Source organism: Kogia breviceps, chromosome 2 (genome assembly GCF_026419965.1).
Source record: "Kogia breviceps isolate mKogBre1 chromosome 2, mKogBre1 haplotype 1, whole genome shotgun sequence".
Lineage (NCBI taxonomy): Eukaryota > Metazoa > Chordata > Mammalia > Artiodactyla > Physeteridae > Kogia > Kogia breviceps.
In genome coordinates this window covers 140,378,181-140,395,542 of record NC_081311.1, presented here as the reverse complement: position 1 = coordinate 140,395,542, position 17,362 = coordinate 140,378,181, and the positions used below count along the sequence as shown (strand labels likewise).

Below are 17,362 nucleotides of genomic sequence, written 5' to 3'. Positions count from 1 at the left end.
ACCAATACTCCAAATGAGGTTTAATTCAATATATTACCTATCTATACAATGCAAGGCCTCTTGTCCAGTTCTGTAAGACCTAGTCAGCAATTTTAGTAAAAGTCTTCTACATCCAAATTCTACATATTCTGCTTACTATCCATTACTAAGACCTGGTTCTCTGGGCACCTTATTTTTTCTCTCATTTGTGATTTAGCAATATATACTTCCACTAGCTAAGAGACAAGGAAAAGGATCCAACTAATACAGCTAAGCCAATTTTGTTACTTTAGAAAGGAGAAGAGAAAAGGAAATCAATAATCAAGACGAGGATTCGATTTAATCTTGAGGTACAAGAGATTTCTAATATATACCATACACAAAATCTGTGCAATTGCCACAGAGTGTATGTTTTTCCTCACAGCTGTACCTAGAAAGACACCTCCCAGATTTCTGTCTAACATCCTGGAGCGTAAGCTATCTTAATCAGCAAAAACCTAAATTTCAACTTTAAATGTAAAGTGTGCAAATATACTTCTGAAATTAACCATTAATGAGAAAATGTTATATTATTGTTAGTATTAGTAAACAAATTACCTCATTCATGACCATATCTGCTCCAATGATATAATCACTGTGAGGTCTAAGACCTGCCAGTGCTGCAGGAGAATTTGATTCCACTTCCTAGGAAGACACGAAAACAACCCCCCCATCAAATTATTGCATATAAAATAATCTTCCAAATTGTATAGTTCAGTCCTTAATTATAGTAATTTAACCCCCCCATATTTTTCTTGTTAGAGACGTCAGACCAGAAACTATAGGATATATATATATATATTTAATCTCCCAAGCATTAAACAACCCACAATATTTAACAGATATTTAAAACATTTCTGTAGCTATTTGCTTTATTTTATTTTTTTAATATTTATTTATTTATTTGGCTGTGCCAGGTCTTAGTTGCAGCACTTGGGATTTTTGTTGCGGCATGTGGGATCTTTAGTTGCAGCACGTGGGATCTAGCTCCCTGACCAGGGATCAAACCCGGGCCCCCTGCATTGGGAGTGTGGAGTCTTAACCACTGGACCACCAGGGAAGTTCCTGTAGCTATTTGCTTTAAAATACGTTCTTCTGGGCTTCCCCTGTGGCGCAGTGGTTGAGAATTCGCCTGCCCATGCAGGGGACATGGGTTCGTGCCCCAGTCCGGGAAGATCCCACATGCCACGGAGCGGCTGGGCCCATGAGCCATGGCCCGTGAGCCTGTGCGTCCGGAGCCTGTGCTCCGCAACGGGAGAGGCCACAACAGTGAGAGGCCTGCATACCACACAAAAAAATAAAAATAAAAAAATAAAATACGTTCTTCTAATGGATAAATTATTAGAAAAATAGTTCTTAGGCATCATATTTGCTTCTCTTCCTCAAGTTGTTTTTCTTTTTTATTAATACATATTTTAAAAGCAATCAATTCTGATTTTCAGAAACTAAAAATAGCCTAATAATACCCCTACAATCTCACCAATTTGGAGACAACCACTATTAAAACACCTTTCTACACTGTTTCTTAAACTGCAAGTAACAGTTCACAGTTGATACCTACCAACACATGCCAAACATTTTCGTTTGCCCCATCAAAGCTGCAGAAACGAATGCTCACTCCCAACAAGCCCTGGCCACCCCACATGTTACTTGGTGTGACTGAGGTCTCTCGCAACTCCAGTGTTTTACTACTGTAGATAAGCATTTTTACAGGCTTTTCAACATTTGCTTTCAGTAGATCCTTAAGAGTATCATTGTCTTTATTCTGTAAACACATAGAAATTTTTCTTAATAAAAAACATTTACTTAACAGTAAAAATCTCATGTTAATTATCTTACCTTAAGCATCCCATGGCCCTATTGGAATAATATTATTAACATAAATAAAACATTCAATAGGTGGAGGTTTCATTAACATTCAAATACTCCTCAAAGTAAAAGAATGTCAAGAAATTAAGAACTTATGTTAGTGTAAGTTAGTGTAACTTATGTAGTGTAAGCAGGACCCTATGGGGCCTTCCTGGGACAGGCCTTTCCCCCTATCCTCTGCTGTAGTACCTCTCTGAAGTACCCATATAATAGTATCTCATGCATATTTCCTGAGTTTTTCAAATACTAAAAGCCACCACCAAAAGGAAGAAACTAACTACCTGAAGATCATGAGCAGGTAGCCTCCAGACCTACTGGTGCCTAAGGATTGATCACCATTAACCAGAGAATTGTGCATGAGCTGATCACATACGCTGGGACACCCCTCACCTTGCCTTTAAAAATGCTTTGTTGAAACCCTTCCAGGAGTTTGGGTTTTTCTGAACATGAGCCACCCATTCTCCTTGCTTGGCCCTGCAATAAACCTTTCGCTGCTCCAGACTCTGACATTTCGGTACTGTCTGGCCCCACTGTACGTCAGGCACATGAACTTGTCAAGTAACATTAGCAACAACTCCATAGCTGACTATGGAATTACAGAATTTGCAAGCCAACGTTATTTGAAATGATCTGGGGCTTCAATGATAAAAAACCAAAATACTCCACAAAAAGACATATTACTAACAGAGTTGGTATGACTTTGATTTTAAAAATCTAAAACATTTGCTAGAGTTGAAGTTTAATTTTGGTCTCTACTCCTACATATACACTTAATTTATTACAAACTGGCAGGAAAAGAAAACGGAAATACTATGTTAAATATTTCATTACATAAATGAATAAAGGCCATTACATAGGTGATGTTGGTAATAATGAACAAAAACTTAAGACTGTTGTGAAAAAATAAACCAACCAAGCAGCCATTGTCATAAAAATTTCCTTTACTGAAATTATAGTTTCCTTCCTATTGGACTTTACTACATGTAAACTGAAAGCAACTTATATAAAGTGGTTTTAATTGTGCACTTCTGGAACACATCTCTGTATAGTTTTGTAACATTATTTCTATTGATATATCAGGGAATTGAGCAACAAGAAAACTGACAAGTTACTTGAGAATGAGTCTTTACTAATCCATTTGTCAATAACCTACAAAAGTCTGACATCTTTGAAAAAGCAACAAAACCACATCTTTCTGCTTAAAAAAATTAAATATTTAACATATAAAGTAAAAGTCTCCAGTGATTTTCTTCTCCTAAGATAATCACTGGGGTGTGAGGTATAGTATTCTATATTTGACATTCTCATGTTTACTAACACAGGGTTATTTTATTGGTATCACACTCTAAATAATGTTTGTAACCAATGAATAAACATCCATCCCAGATAATCTGAAAAATTCCATTTTCAAAAGATTACAAAATACCATAGGCGTAACTACAAAAAGCTGAACTTACTAATCTTGAACCATTAATAGAAACAATAAAGTCAAAGAATGGCTCCAGTCCAGCTCTATGTCCTGGGGAATTTTCTTGTACCTGTAAAAACAAAAATGCCAAAAATGAAAAATGCAAAGCTTAATTATGAATCAAAAGCTAAATTGTAATACCCATAACTTTTCAGTAAAAATAGTTTAATTTCATTGATACAGGTACCCAATAGTTCTCTTATTTCTCTTCATCTCCCAGATAATGCCCCTGCAGCTCCCTAAATTCTACTCATTCTTTAAATTCATCTTGTACGTGAGGTTTTTCCTCTATGGTTTATTTCACACCACTTTCTGCTTTTTGGGGGGTGGGGGACAATCCTCCCAGCATTAGCACATGGCATAGCAGACGGTTAATCATTACAACTGAGCGGTAAATCCAAATTAATTTATTCTACTTATTCCATGACTACTACTAGCAAGGCACTATTCAATTACAAAACTAATGTAGGAACATAGTCGCTGTTATCAAGACATTTATAATCTGTTGAGGAACAGGCAAGAAGAAGGGGAGATGGAGGACACAGACCTCTAATAGCTGTAATACAAGACCAAAGATGTTAATGGTTATAATGGAGGTACAAAGTTCTAAGGGGAAGATTAAATCTGACTGAAGATGTTTCACAGAAAAAAAAATGACATTTGAATTGTGCTTTAAAAGGGGGTAGAACTTTCAAAGGTGCAGATGGATAAGGGATGAGGAAAAACATTTGAAAGTTGAAGACATAATACAAGTAAAAACCCAGAGGGAGTCTGAAAAATGAGGATCATAATATAGTATACCTAGAGACAACAGGGTGGTATGGGATAGAAATAAATTATATGCAACATTTTGTATGAATCAGCAGTTTTCAGGGTGTAAAGATCCATGGTTTTCATCAGATTCTCAAAGGGTTTCTCCTCAACCCAAATAAAGTATTAAAACCATGGATTTTGTGCAGTTCTTTTATTTTACAGGTGAAGAAACCATCTTATGACTTGCCTATGGTCTTACAGCTGGGTAGTGGTAGAGGTGAAACTCAAAAGTATATAACTTTAGTTATATACTTTTATATATACTTTTATATATTTTTAGTCCAGTAAGAAGGCTGGAAGGAAAGAATGGAGCTAGACTTATAGAGGATTTTACATGGAAGATTAAGATTACCTAGTTTCTCAACAACTCGAATGTTTAGCATCCCCAATTTGAAATGGATTAAAATAAACTATTAAATTTCCTAAATTTGCAGTAATATAAATATTAGTAGCTAGTAATGGTAGTAATGACAAAAGAGCAAAAAGTTAATACAGAACATTTTGCATTTCCTCTAAAATATTTTCATAATGTTTTAAGGAATTTTTATTCTGCTTGATGTTACTAAATACTGTCAAAACTATCCTATGAAAAGAGTTTGCATTGATATTTGTAAGCTGAACTTATATAATAGTCTAAACAGTTCTAATAGTCAATTCTGAGGCTAATGCAAATAACAGATCCACATCCATCCATACATCAATCTGTAGCTATTTCACACAGTAACAAATCATTTTAATGCTTTCAAAATGGAGCCCAAATTGTTCCCAGAATATGTCCCTCTTATACCAGATTCTTGGATTAATGAGACTTGATCTTGAATTAAGGATACATTCATTACTATTTGGATTAATGTTACCTTTTATTCATTTAAAGCCAAATTATACTATCATTGCCTCTGAAGAAGTAAACCTAGATTTTCTTCATTTGTCACAGTAAGGAATAGTTAGTTGTCCATTATAAAGATGGCTCAATGTTTAACATGCTAAAACTGTTTGACCTTGTTTTATGTAAAATTTCCTGCAAATGTGGGGTTAAATCATTTTTGTAAATTAAACGAGTTAAATATCAAAGGCACTTATTATTTAAAGGTGTTGGCTCTCTAATAAAAATAATCAGTACATACTGTTTATTTTCTTCATACTCAGTTTTCTTAAATGGGGGCTATTTTATATTCCAAAATGACAGATAGATTTCTCCTCAAATGGCAACTCTGAAAGGAAAATGGTGGCTGCCTGGAGCTATTATGAGAAGAAAAGAGAGTCAAGTCACTGCTAGCTGGCAAAAAAAGTCATAATACTCTAGGTGTAAGATGCCTGTCTATTAGGTTCCTATCAATTAGGTTCCAAATGCCTGAGGTGTGAAAAGAGGATAATTAGCACAGACCCTAGGAGCCCCCTCAGAAGGGAATTTCTCATTTAACTGGGTCCACATCTAATTATCTAATTCTCTGACTGGAAATGTTTCCAAATGACCATTTTATCTAGAAACCAACTAGTCCATTGATCAATTTCAGACTTCTCCACTGAGGCTGCCAACACTTTACCTTTTACTTAAAAAGGGCTAAAGGCAATACTTTTGTAATATCATCACCAACCAAGAAAGGTGATCCCACACACTGATTCTTATCATGCCACCCTCCAAGTATCAAGTTTTACCACTATTTGTTTGAAATGGAAAGTTTCCAATACCATTAGAATTGTTCTTCCCCATAACTCTAAAAAGATTTAATAGCTAAATTTGGATTCTAAAATAAATAAATAAATGTAAACAATCCTTTCTCTATTTTCATTTGCTAGAAACATCAATATCTCTGTTTCTAATTGACCCTGAAATTAATTTCTTTCCTAAATTTATTTACATCATTAGTACCAGCACAATTCTGGCATCTAGGTATCTTAATTACTACTAGGAAGCCAGCAGAGGGAGCCCTAGAAAATGCTCTCTTTGACCCTAATTCATTTAAAGAAAATTTCCTACATTTCATAGCATGGAAAATAAATTCTACTACCACAAATTAAACATCCACAAAGGTAAGTTCCTCTGGCAGTATTACCCACTGACAAGAATCTCTTAGGCACCTAATCTCTCAAGCATCAGATTACCACTTCAGTACTTTGTCCCCTATGAGATCTCATGATTGTTGATCCGTCTGCTTCCTTCAAACCATCTAATTTAAAAAAAGAAAAGAAAAAATATATATACCCGGCTCTATGGGCTATTTAATTTATTATTGGGCCAAATATCACAGTAATTTAAGATGAATAGATTAAATTTGAAAGTTTAATAATAAAGATTTTACATGATTTTGAAAAAAAGTACAGTGAAAAGATAACAGAATTTTAGAGCCAAACTGACTTGATTTTGAGTCATGGTTTGCCTACTTATTAGCTTTTGGAGCTTGGGAAAGTTTATCTTCCTGGGCCTCAATTTTCTCATCTGCAAGGAAGAGAAAATGCCATCTACTTTAGGAGAATATTGTAGAGATTGAATGAATTTAAGTTCTTGAAATGCCTAGTGAAGTCTCTGACATATGATAGGAGTCCTACAAATCTTAAGCTCCATCTTCCTAACTCTACAATCACCATCTGAGGGCAAATCTTTATAACCAATTAATTCCTGGACACTACATTATTTTTCTAACCATGTATTATCTCTCACCTCTTAAACAAAAAAAGAGAAAAAGACATAGAACGTTAGTCAGCTAGGAAGAGGAGATAAATCATTTTAAAAAATGTTGTCTCTCAAAAATCAATTCTATATGGACATCAGATCTAAAGGTCAAATGGAAAACAATAAAGCTTTTAGAGAAAAACATAGAATATCTTTGAGATCATCAAGTATGAACACTTTTCTTTTTTTTGGCCACGCTGCATGGCATGCGGGATCTTAGTTCCCTGACCAGGGATCAAATCCGTGCCCCCTGCACTGGAAGAGTCTTAACCACTGGACCACCAGGAAGTCCCAAGACTTCTTAAACTGAACACAAAAAGCTAACCATAAATTTTTAAAAAACTGACAAACTTTACTAAAATTATGAACTTCTGCTCATCAAAAGACACAAGTAAGAGAGTGAAATGATACAATATAATATCCAACAAAGGAACTGTATTCAGAACAAATTCAGAATTACTGAAAATCATTAGAAGGAGAGTGAAACCACAATGAGATACCACTTCACATTCACAAAACCTGCTAAAGTAAAAAAGACAACAACAAGGATTGGCAAGGATGTGGAGAAACTGGAACCCTCATACTTTGATGGTGGGAATGTAAAATGGTACAGCCTCTGTGGAAAACAGTTTTGCAGATCCTCAAAATGTCAAACGGAGAGTTATTGTATGACCTAGCAATTCCACTCCTAGGTATATAATCAGAAGAAATGAAAACATGTCCATGTAAAAACTTATATACAAATTTCATAGCTGCTGGAAAGTGGAACAACCCAAATGTCCTTCAACTGATGAATGGATAAACAAAATGTGGTACACTTATAGAATGGAATGTTATTTGGCAATAAAAAGGAATTAAGTATTGATATATGCTACAACATGAGTGAACCTTGAAAACATTATGCTAAGTGAAAGAAGCCAGTCACAAAGACCATATATTGTATGATTCCATTTATATGAAATGTCCAGAATAGGCAAATCCATAGAAAGTAGATTAGTGGTGACCAGGGTCTGGGAGTAGGAGGAAAAGGGAGCAGCTGCTAATGGGTAGGGAATTTGATTCTAGCGTGATAAAAAGGTCCTGGAATTAGATACTGATGATGGCTGCACAACTCGGTGAATATACTAAACAACCACTGAACTGTAAACTTTAAAAGACTGAATTTAATGGTATGTAAGTTATATTTCAATAAAGCTGTTTAAAAAAGAAGACAGACAACTTCAAGAAATGGAGAAAAGATTTTAGCAGACACTAAACAAAAGAGGATGCTGAAGTGGTCAATAAATATGAAAATGTGGTCGACTTCAATAGTCATCAGGAAATGCAAATTAAAACCACAATGGGATACTACTACACACCTATCAGAATGGCCAAGATGAAAAAGACGGAAATACTAAGTTTTATGCGGATATGGAACAATCAGAAACCTTAATTGCTGCTAGTGGGAATGTACATTAGTAAGCTATTTGGCAATATCTATACTAAAATACACACACCTTTGACAAATATTCTACTATTTAGTATTCCCAGTAGGAAAGGCAATACATATGTTCTCCAAAGGCATACACAATGTAACATTCACAGCAGCACTATTTGTAACAGCCCCAAGCTAGACTGGAGGAGTTCAAGGCTCACCTGTTAAAACATTCTCTTCACATGTTTTATCAAAATAACTCAAAGAGAATGTTCTCCTGATTCTGACCCAATGATATAACTTGTGACATACGAAGAAATTTGAAATAAAATTCTAATGCTAATTAAATGAAATAAAAACCCATCACTACATCATAGCTTCCTAGAAAAGATCTGCATGTTAGAAAAACAATGCTGAAAGAAACTGGTCTGCTCCAAAAGAAACTAAAACTCTGACAACATGCCATCTCATTTTATACTCTTCAAATACCAACTCGGGTATTTGTTTCTTAGGGAAAGAAAACTTGCTGTGTGATCTCAGGCAATAATCTTTCTGTGCTCCTTTTCCTTAGCTGTAAAGTGAGGAGGCTGACTAGATAGTCTCTAAGATTGAATGACTCACCATGAAAGAAGTCTGTTGTTAAACTATCTATAGATTTTACAGTGCAGATCAAACCCAACAAGATCATTTTTAATTATACAGACTGTAGGTCATTTTAGTTCAAGTGTTTAGTAACACTGTGGCAAAGCAATGAAAGGACACTGGCACCCACCTATCTTTTAAAATACAGATGTAAAATTTCCTCAAAAATGAGGATCTTTAAAAATTAACAGGGGGGTTTCCCTGGTGGTGCAGTGGTTGAGAATCTGCCTGCTAATGCAGGGGACACGGGTTCAAGCCCTGGTCTGGGAGGATCCCACATGCCATGGAGCAACTAGGCTCGTGAGCCACAACTACTGAGCCTGCGCGTCTGGAGCCTGTGCTCCGCAACAAGAGAGGCTGCAACAGTGAGAGGCCCGCGCACCGCGATGAAGAGTGGCCCCCGCCTGCCACAACTAGAGAAAGCCCTCGCACAGAAACGAAGACCCAACACAGCATAAATAAATAAATAAATGAGGTAGAAGGAAATAACTGCAAAAAATAAATAAATAAACAAAATAAAATGAAGGAGGCCTGACTGGTAGGTGGTGAGCTTCCTGTCATTGGAAGTATGTGAGAACAGGTAAAAAAAAAAATAACAGGGACATTTATAAAATTAATGGGTCAGATTTGACCCAAAACTTAAACAGCAGTGACGTACAGGGTTAGGTACATGGACAAAAAGTAGCTGCTGAATGACTAATTAAATGGAAATACTAATTAAAATGTTTACAACAAGTATATTTTAAGCAGTATTGGCACTATAATAGTTGTTCTCAATAGGTGACACAATAACGTAAATGCTAATAATAAAGGTAACAGCTAACATTTATTGAGTTTTTATCACATTCCAGATGCTACGTTAAGTGCTTTACGTGGAATATGCCATTTAATCCTCAGAATAACCAATGAAGTAGACAGCATTTTTTTAATAAAGAAATTTAAGGTGCTCAACTTTTTTTCTCCAAAGAAGATATACAGATTGCCAACAAACACATGAAAGAATGCTCAACATCATTAATCATTAGAGAAAGGCAAATCAAAACTACAATGAGATATCATCTCACACCAGTCAGAATGGCCATCATCAAAACATCTAGAAACAATGAATGCTGGAGAGGGTGTGGAGAAAAGGGAACACTCTTGCACTGTTGGTGGGAATGTAAATTGATACAGCCACTATGGAGAACAGTATGGAGGTTCCTTAAAAAACTACAAATAGAACTACCATACAACACAGCAATCCCACTACTGGGCATATACCCTGAGAAAACCATAATTCAAAAAGAGTCATGTACCACAATGTTCATTGCAGCTCTATTTACAATAGCCAGGACATGGAAGCAACCTAAGTGTCCATCAACAGATGAATGGATAAAGAAGATACGGCACATATATACAATGGAATATTACTCAGCCATAAAAAGAAACAAAACTGAGTTATTTGTAGTGAGGTGGATGGACCTGGAGTCTGTCATACAGAGTGAAGTAAGTCAGAAGGAGAAAAACAAATACCGTATGCTAACACATATATATGGAATCTAAAAAAAAAAAATGTCATGAAGAGCCTAGGAGTAGGACGGGAATAAAACACAGACCTACTAGAGCATGGCCTTGAGGATATGGGGAGGGAGAAGGGTAAGCTGTGACGAAGTGAGAGTGGCATGGACATATATACACTACCAAACGTAGGGTGGATAGCTAGTGGGAAGCAGCCGCATGGCACAGGGAGATCAGCTTGGTGCTTTGTGACCACCTAGAGGGGTGGGATAGGGAAGGTGTGAGGGAGGGAGACACAAGAGGGAAGAGATATGGGAACATATGTATATGTATAACTGATTCACTTTGTTGTAAAGCAGAAACTAACACACCATTGTAAAGCAATTATACTCCAATAAAGATGTTAAAAAAAATTTAATGTGCTCAATTTTTTTCAAAATATTTTCATGTACACTATCTAATGTGGTTTTTAGCAAAAACAAAAAAACAATAAAAACAGGTGGAGGAGGCATTACTCTTATCCCCACTTTTCAGATAAAAAGAATGAAGCTCAAGGAAGTTCAAAGGTTTGCCCACGGGAAGACAATGAAGTGATGGAGTGACATTAGAATCTAGTAATTCACAAGGGTGGTCTCCAGTGGTCTACTATGATAGTCTCTCAATGTATCCATGTCCACAAGATGACAAGGTTCCTTACTGCTGATAATGTGCTTACATGATCTCTCACTGATGCTTAAAAAAACAAACACACAAGCCAAAACCAAAAAACCCCAGCATTATTCTCTCATGCTGTAGTAAATTGATATGCGATGCCAAGAGGACCTATACAGTCTCTCAAAGTAACTACTTTGTTTTTGCATATGTTGTCTGGAAAAAAGTCATCTTAACTTGATAATCACAACTCCCAAGGCAATCTACAGTCATATTCTAAAGCACATATCAAATCTTTATGGATATTTTCTAGTTTAGATTGTTAACTGCTTTTTTATTAGTAAATCAATCAAAATAATCCTTTTGATTGAATATTAAAGCCCCCAGAATGAATGTACTGATATTAGTGGTTATTCTAAGTTCAATTCTTCTGAAAATTTCAGGGGAATTATTAAAAAGCCCTGTCAGTATCTGATCCAGAAAGGCACTGAAGCCAGTTCTGTGCACTCTCATACTTACTGACCAGAGACAGAAACCATAATTAACCACCAAGAGCAGGTCTCCCCAAATGAGGATCCTGAAGATCCACACATTAAAGCACACTTCATCACAACAGTATATAAGGGTATACAAACAACATGACACTATTAATTTGTTCGAGGCTTATTAATATCAGGAAAAGTTTATGTCTAATGATACTGACAATTCCTAAAAGTGTCCTAAGGTTCACAAACATTGTATTTCATGGCATTAATAAAACATTCATTCATAATAAAATGAAGTATTCTGATTCCTACATTTGAAAGCAATATCAAAGAATGTGTATTAAACAATTTCACAGCCTTTTATTAGAAGAGATCAATTTGGGGAGCAGGTTAGAATCTTCAAATGGTGTTTATAAAGCTTTTTCAATTTTAACTTTATACTTAGAAAACATCAAATAACCCAACTGTTTTCTTTTTATACCCACTGTTTCAGAATGAGTGAGAAGAGAAGGGATAATAGTGAGATTTTTATGTTTTTCAAATGGGGGCATGAGTTTAAAAAGTTAGAGGAACAGTGGGTTAGAATTAAAAAAAATTATGACTATCAAATAATGGGATTTCACTTTCTCAGAACAAGTACCAAGTTGAAATCTTGCAGGATTTCATTTAGATTACTTAGGTTCCACTAAAAAAGAGCACATCTAGGGACTTCCCTGGTGGTGCAGTGGTTAAGAATCCACCTGCCAATACAGGGGACATGGTTTCGAGCCCTGGTCCGGGAAGATCCCACATGCCGCAGAGCAACTAAGCCCGTGTGCCCCAACTACTGAGCTTGCGCTCTAGAGCCCGTGAGCCACAACTACTGAGCCCATGTGCCACAACTACTGAAGCCCGCACGCCTAGAGCCCGTGCTCCACAACAAGTGAAGCACCGCAATGAGAAGCCTGTGCACCGTAACGAAGAGTAGTCCCCACTCACGGCAACTAGAGAAAGCCTGTGCGCAGCAGCGAAGACCCAAACACAGCCAAAAATAAAATTAATTAACTAATTAATTAATTTTTTAAAAAAATATAGGCAACTCTTAAAAAAAAAGAAAAAGAGCACATCTATATAATAGTATATACAGTCTAGGTGTTGTTTTCTATAGAAATAATTCCACTTACTCTCACTTTCTCCTCTAAGGAGAGTACCTAATGCTGCCCAGTCTGTAGCAAATGGCTCAGAAGATAAAGGCCTGTTATTACACTAGAGACACGATTCATCTCAATGGTCTTTCCTTCAAAACATCCATCATCTCAAAATCGCTCTCAGAGGAAATTATAAGGAACAGTGAACATGACATTTTCCATATCCCCATACTGGTGTGAGTACTGGTTCCAGAATGTCCTCAGATACCCTCCGTTTCAAAGGATATTAAGTGTAGAGTGGAATTAATTTGAATATTTTAATTTAGAAACATCTTATAATGGGCATCCATGAGGCAACTCCAAAAACGTAATTTTGAAAATGGTCTTGTTGGGTTTACTTGATAATTAATAGAAAATCTAGACAAGAATTCTGTATTCAACATACCGCAACTGTAGTAACTTCTAACAAAACTGAGAAGTCCTGACTAACATTTCTCCTGCCTTATGTTAGGATGAAAGAATGGGAATAAAAGTGGTATGCATGGTGAATGCGGAACCAGACCCAATGCATAAGGGAATCAGAAATACAATGTTCTTTTTCTTTTTCTTTCTTTTTTTTTTTTTTGGCCATGCTCTGCGGCTTGTGGAATCCTAGTTCCCCAACCAGGGATCCAACTTGTGCCTCCCTGCAGAGGAAGCAAGGAATCCCAACCACTGGACAGCCAGGGAATTCCCTATAATGTTATTTTCAAAAGAGAGCTTCTAAACAGATTTAAAAATCTTTCACTAGGGGCTTCCTTGGTGGCGCAGTGGTTGAGAGTCTGCCTGCTTATGCAAGGGACACGGGTTCGTGCCCCGGTCTGGGAAGATCCCACATGCCACGGAGCGGCTAGGCCCGTGAGCCATGGCCACTGAGCCTGCGCGTTTGGAGCCTGTGCTCCGCAACGGGAGAGGCCACAACAGTGAAAGGCCCGCGTACCGCAAAAAATCTTTCACTAGGAGTCCACTTTCAAAAAATAATTTTTATAACTGTATTTTTTGTAAATATACAAATATTTCAGAGTCACTGTGAAAATCTGGGGTAATATATTAAAATTTAAAAGGAATAAAAATGTCACCATCCACCAATAATTCTTTTAAAATCCTGGCTTATTACCTTTCGATTTTATTTCCCTAAGCACTCAAATGTACATGCATACACACAGAGGCATACCTATGACTACAGAGTGTTTTGTTTTGTTTTTTTTGCGGTATGCGGGCCTCTCACTGCTGTGGCCTCTCCCGTTAAGGAGCACAGGCTCCGGACGTGCGCAGGCCTAGCGGCCATGGCTCACGGGCTTAGTTGCTCCGCGGCATGTGGGATCTTCCCGGACCAGGGCACGAACCCGTGACCCCTGCATCGGCAGGCGGATTCTCAACCACTGCGCCACCAGGAAAGCCCCTACAGAGTGTTTTGAAACATAATTTTCACTGAATGCACAGAATTCCAATCTGTAGTTAGGCCTTGATTTATTTAACAATTCCTCATTTGTTGGATATTTAGGTTGTAAAGCCAACATCCTATGATAACTTTTGGCCATATTGTACTTGATTATATCATATTACTCAAAATCTTTGTGAAACACGGCTAAAGGGCAATGGTAGGCACAGGGAAAAAAAAAGACGAGAAAAAATACTTCAACAGTATTTACCTTTAGATGGTAGGATTACAGGTAATTTAGGCTTTTTGTTATACTTTCTGAACTTATCCAAATGCTCTCTAATAAACACGTGCCAATAATCAGAAAACAATGTACTAATTTACTAAAATGAAGACCAATGTTTATATAAAGATATTACAATTCAATAATATGGGAAAATACATTTTAAGTGAAAACGAAAGGTAGGATTTAAGGTTGTAGATATGTATTTGTAACAGCAAAAGACTAGAAAAACTAAATGTCTAACACCAGGAGGTGGTGCTTAACCAAACTATGGTATAACAAACTTACTATGCAGCTAGGTGAAGGCAAGAGGCAAATCTCTGTGCGCTGCTATGGAAAGATACACAAGACACTTTGCCAAAAAAGACGACCAGGGTGTTTAACAGTATGTAGCACGTTATTCTAACAGTTAAAAAAGGAAACAAAAAAACAACAGTGAAAGGTTGGGGGGGTGGATTCTTTTACACGCATAAAACATTTTTAAAAGGATACATAAACTATGTTGGTTACTTCTAGAGTGAGTATGGGGAGTTGGGTATATAATATGATCACAAAATGAAAATGTGCATTAATACATAATAGATAAAAAGGTAAGTATACTGTTCATAGCAGAAAATCTGGAAACAGTTCAAGGTTGTCCCCTAATTTTTTTTTTTTTTTTTTTTTTTTTTTTTTTTGCGGTACGCGGGCGTCTCACTGTTGTGGCCTCTCCCGTTGCTGAGCACAGGCTCCGGACGCGCAGGCTCAGCGGCCATGGCTCAGGGGCCCAGCCGCTCCGCGGCACGTGGGATCTTCCCGGACCGGGGCACGAACCCGCGTTCCCTGCATCGGCAGGCGGACTCTCAACCACTGCGCCACCAGGGAAGCCCTCTTACAGACTTTTAACACACATTAATACTGTACTTTACATAGCGCGTTATTATAAAAATATCACGAATCCCCAAGGATTCATGGCCACAATCAGCAACTGTGAGAATCAGCTAGTAAAACTGGGTATCACACCGCAAAGCAGAGAACTCAGAATCAAACCAGAGAATAGAGAAAGTACGGCCACTAACTTTCACTTCACATCTGCGATCTGACAATTCTCCTTCCATTTCCCCTATCAGTGTGGCACTTGGGGGTTGGTTTAGCTGAAGAGAACAGGAAGGTATTACGGTTTATTTATAGATTCCCTTTATTTTCTGGGAAAATCATCCTTTCCCACCAAGCGTATGGCTTCAAGAGGGATTTTTAGCAGAGTGGAGAGACAACTAGACGTGATAATCCTGAAGATCAGAAAGGTGATTGATAACGGCCCTATCAAGCAGATGTCTGGTAATTTAAGAATGCTGTCTCACCTAAAACATGAGACCAAAGGAAGAAGATGACTAGCACCAGGAAGTGCACTTTCCCACTTTCAGTGAAAATGCTCTTGTCTGTGAGGAGCTATCTATTTACACTATATTATGTCCTGAAATGGTGCTACAGATTGGGGCCACTTGTTGGCAGTCCATCATGTTATCACTCAACGTAGGTGTCACGGCACACAACCAACACTGCCACTTTTAAAGACTCCCAGTTCCTTGAGGAAAGGACCACACGCTCCGTACAACCCAGGCTGTTCATAACTGGGGCTTAGCTAACGCCTTTTGAGATACTATGTTTCTCTGCATCCTGGTGGCCGAAGTTGCTTTCCTTTATTTACCTGGATTTTTTTTTTAAAAAAAACGTTCCTCTCCATTACCTCTTTTACACTGTGGATCTAAACCTTAATCTCCACCACACCCTGAGCAGCCTTAGAAAAAAGAGAACGGAAGTTCCCACCGCCAGGAAATGTGGAAAAGGAGGGTTGGGAAGGTCAGGAGCGACACAGAAGAGAAAAAAACAGTCAAAATCACGTAGATTTAAGTCCATCAAACCTACTTCTAGGCCATTTTGTTCTGTTTGCTTAATTGGCCTTTTCGGACACCCGGACAGCGCGGAGAAGAATCAACACCTGCCGTCGCATCCACCGCTTCTAGTCTGCGGGTTCCAGGCTTCCTTTTCTCGGAAAACTCAAATGCTACCTTCACCATCACCTCTTTTGCAGGCTGTGCCCGAGCCTTCCCTAACTTTGGGAGCTAAGAATGAAGGGGTGAGGGCAAAGAAGGCCGTGAAGAGGAAAGGAGTCAAGGTTGCCCTCTCGCCTGGGCCGCTCCTGGCCAAGTCGCCGGCTGCCTCCTCTGGTCCCAGCCCGTCCTCCCGGAGCGGCGGACCCGGGCCCGGGGCGCTCCGGGGAGGCGGGATGTGAGCGGCCTCCTGAGCCGGCCTCGGCCAACGCAGCGCCCGCGGTCGCCTCTCCTTCGCGGGGTCGGGCCTGGCTGCCCCGGGAAGAAGCCCGTCGGGGCCTCCGCCTCCCCGCGGCCGGACCCCGCCTCCAGCCCGCCGTCCCCGGGCCGCCGTCTAAGCCCTTACCCGCAGGACGTGATAGCCTTCCGTGCCCCCGCCTGGGATCTCGACGCTCTGCGAGGAGCCCATGGCGGCGGGCGATCAGTGTGGCCAGGCCGGGCTCCGCGCTGCTCCCCGCCCCCCCGCGCACCGCCCTCTCCGCTCCTCCGCGTAGCACTTGGGACGTGGCACTCGCAGCCTCAGGAGAGCCGGGCCGCACTGCCCGCTGGGAGATCGTCGCCGCGGCAGCCAGGGCCGCTGCGACCCCGCAGACAGCGCCACCTGCCGCGAGCCACCGGGAGGGGCCTGAGCCCAGGAGGCAGGGCTGGAGTGGAGGGCGGGGAGAGGCCTATTCTTGCTCGCGAGAGAGCAGAAATACGGTTCATCCAGTCTCTACACCTTACTACGGGTCCCTGGGTTTGACAAGATTCATCTAGACGCGTTCCCGCTCTCCCGAAAGAACGGTCGCTTGACTGTAGCTCCCCCTGGTGGCCAGAGGCCGGGAAGGGGCTCCTGCTGAAAAGAATAGGGGCGGATGCAAACACAGCGAGCTCCCTAAATCTCTGGGTTTCTGAACCTCTAGGTCTTGTCCCCA

The 17,362-nt window shown here is 39.1% G+C and overlaps 1 protein-coding gene across 1 annotated transcript in view; it reads right to left on the bottom strand.

The window, feature by feature from the left end:
• Nucleotides 1-17,146, bottom strand: part of GORASP2 (golgi reassembly stacking protein 2) — a 30,308-nt gene extending 13,162 nt beyond the window's left edge. The window contains exons 1-4 of the mRNA XM_059053541.2: nt 16,795-17,146; nt 3,345-3,425; nt 1,580-1,783; nt 577-663 (exon numbers count right to left, since the gene is read on the bottom strand). Coding sequence (XP_058909524.1) covers nt 577-663; nt 1,580-1,783; nt 3,345-3,425; nt 16,795-16,857 — 435 coding nt within the window. The 5' untranslated portion in view covers nt 16,858-17,146. The remainder of the gene's footprint in view (nt 1-576; nt 664-1,579; nt 1,784-3,344; nt 3,426-16,794) is intronic.
• Between the last annotated feature and the right edge of the window lie 216 nt (nt 17,147-17,362).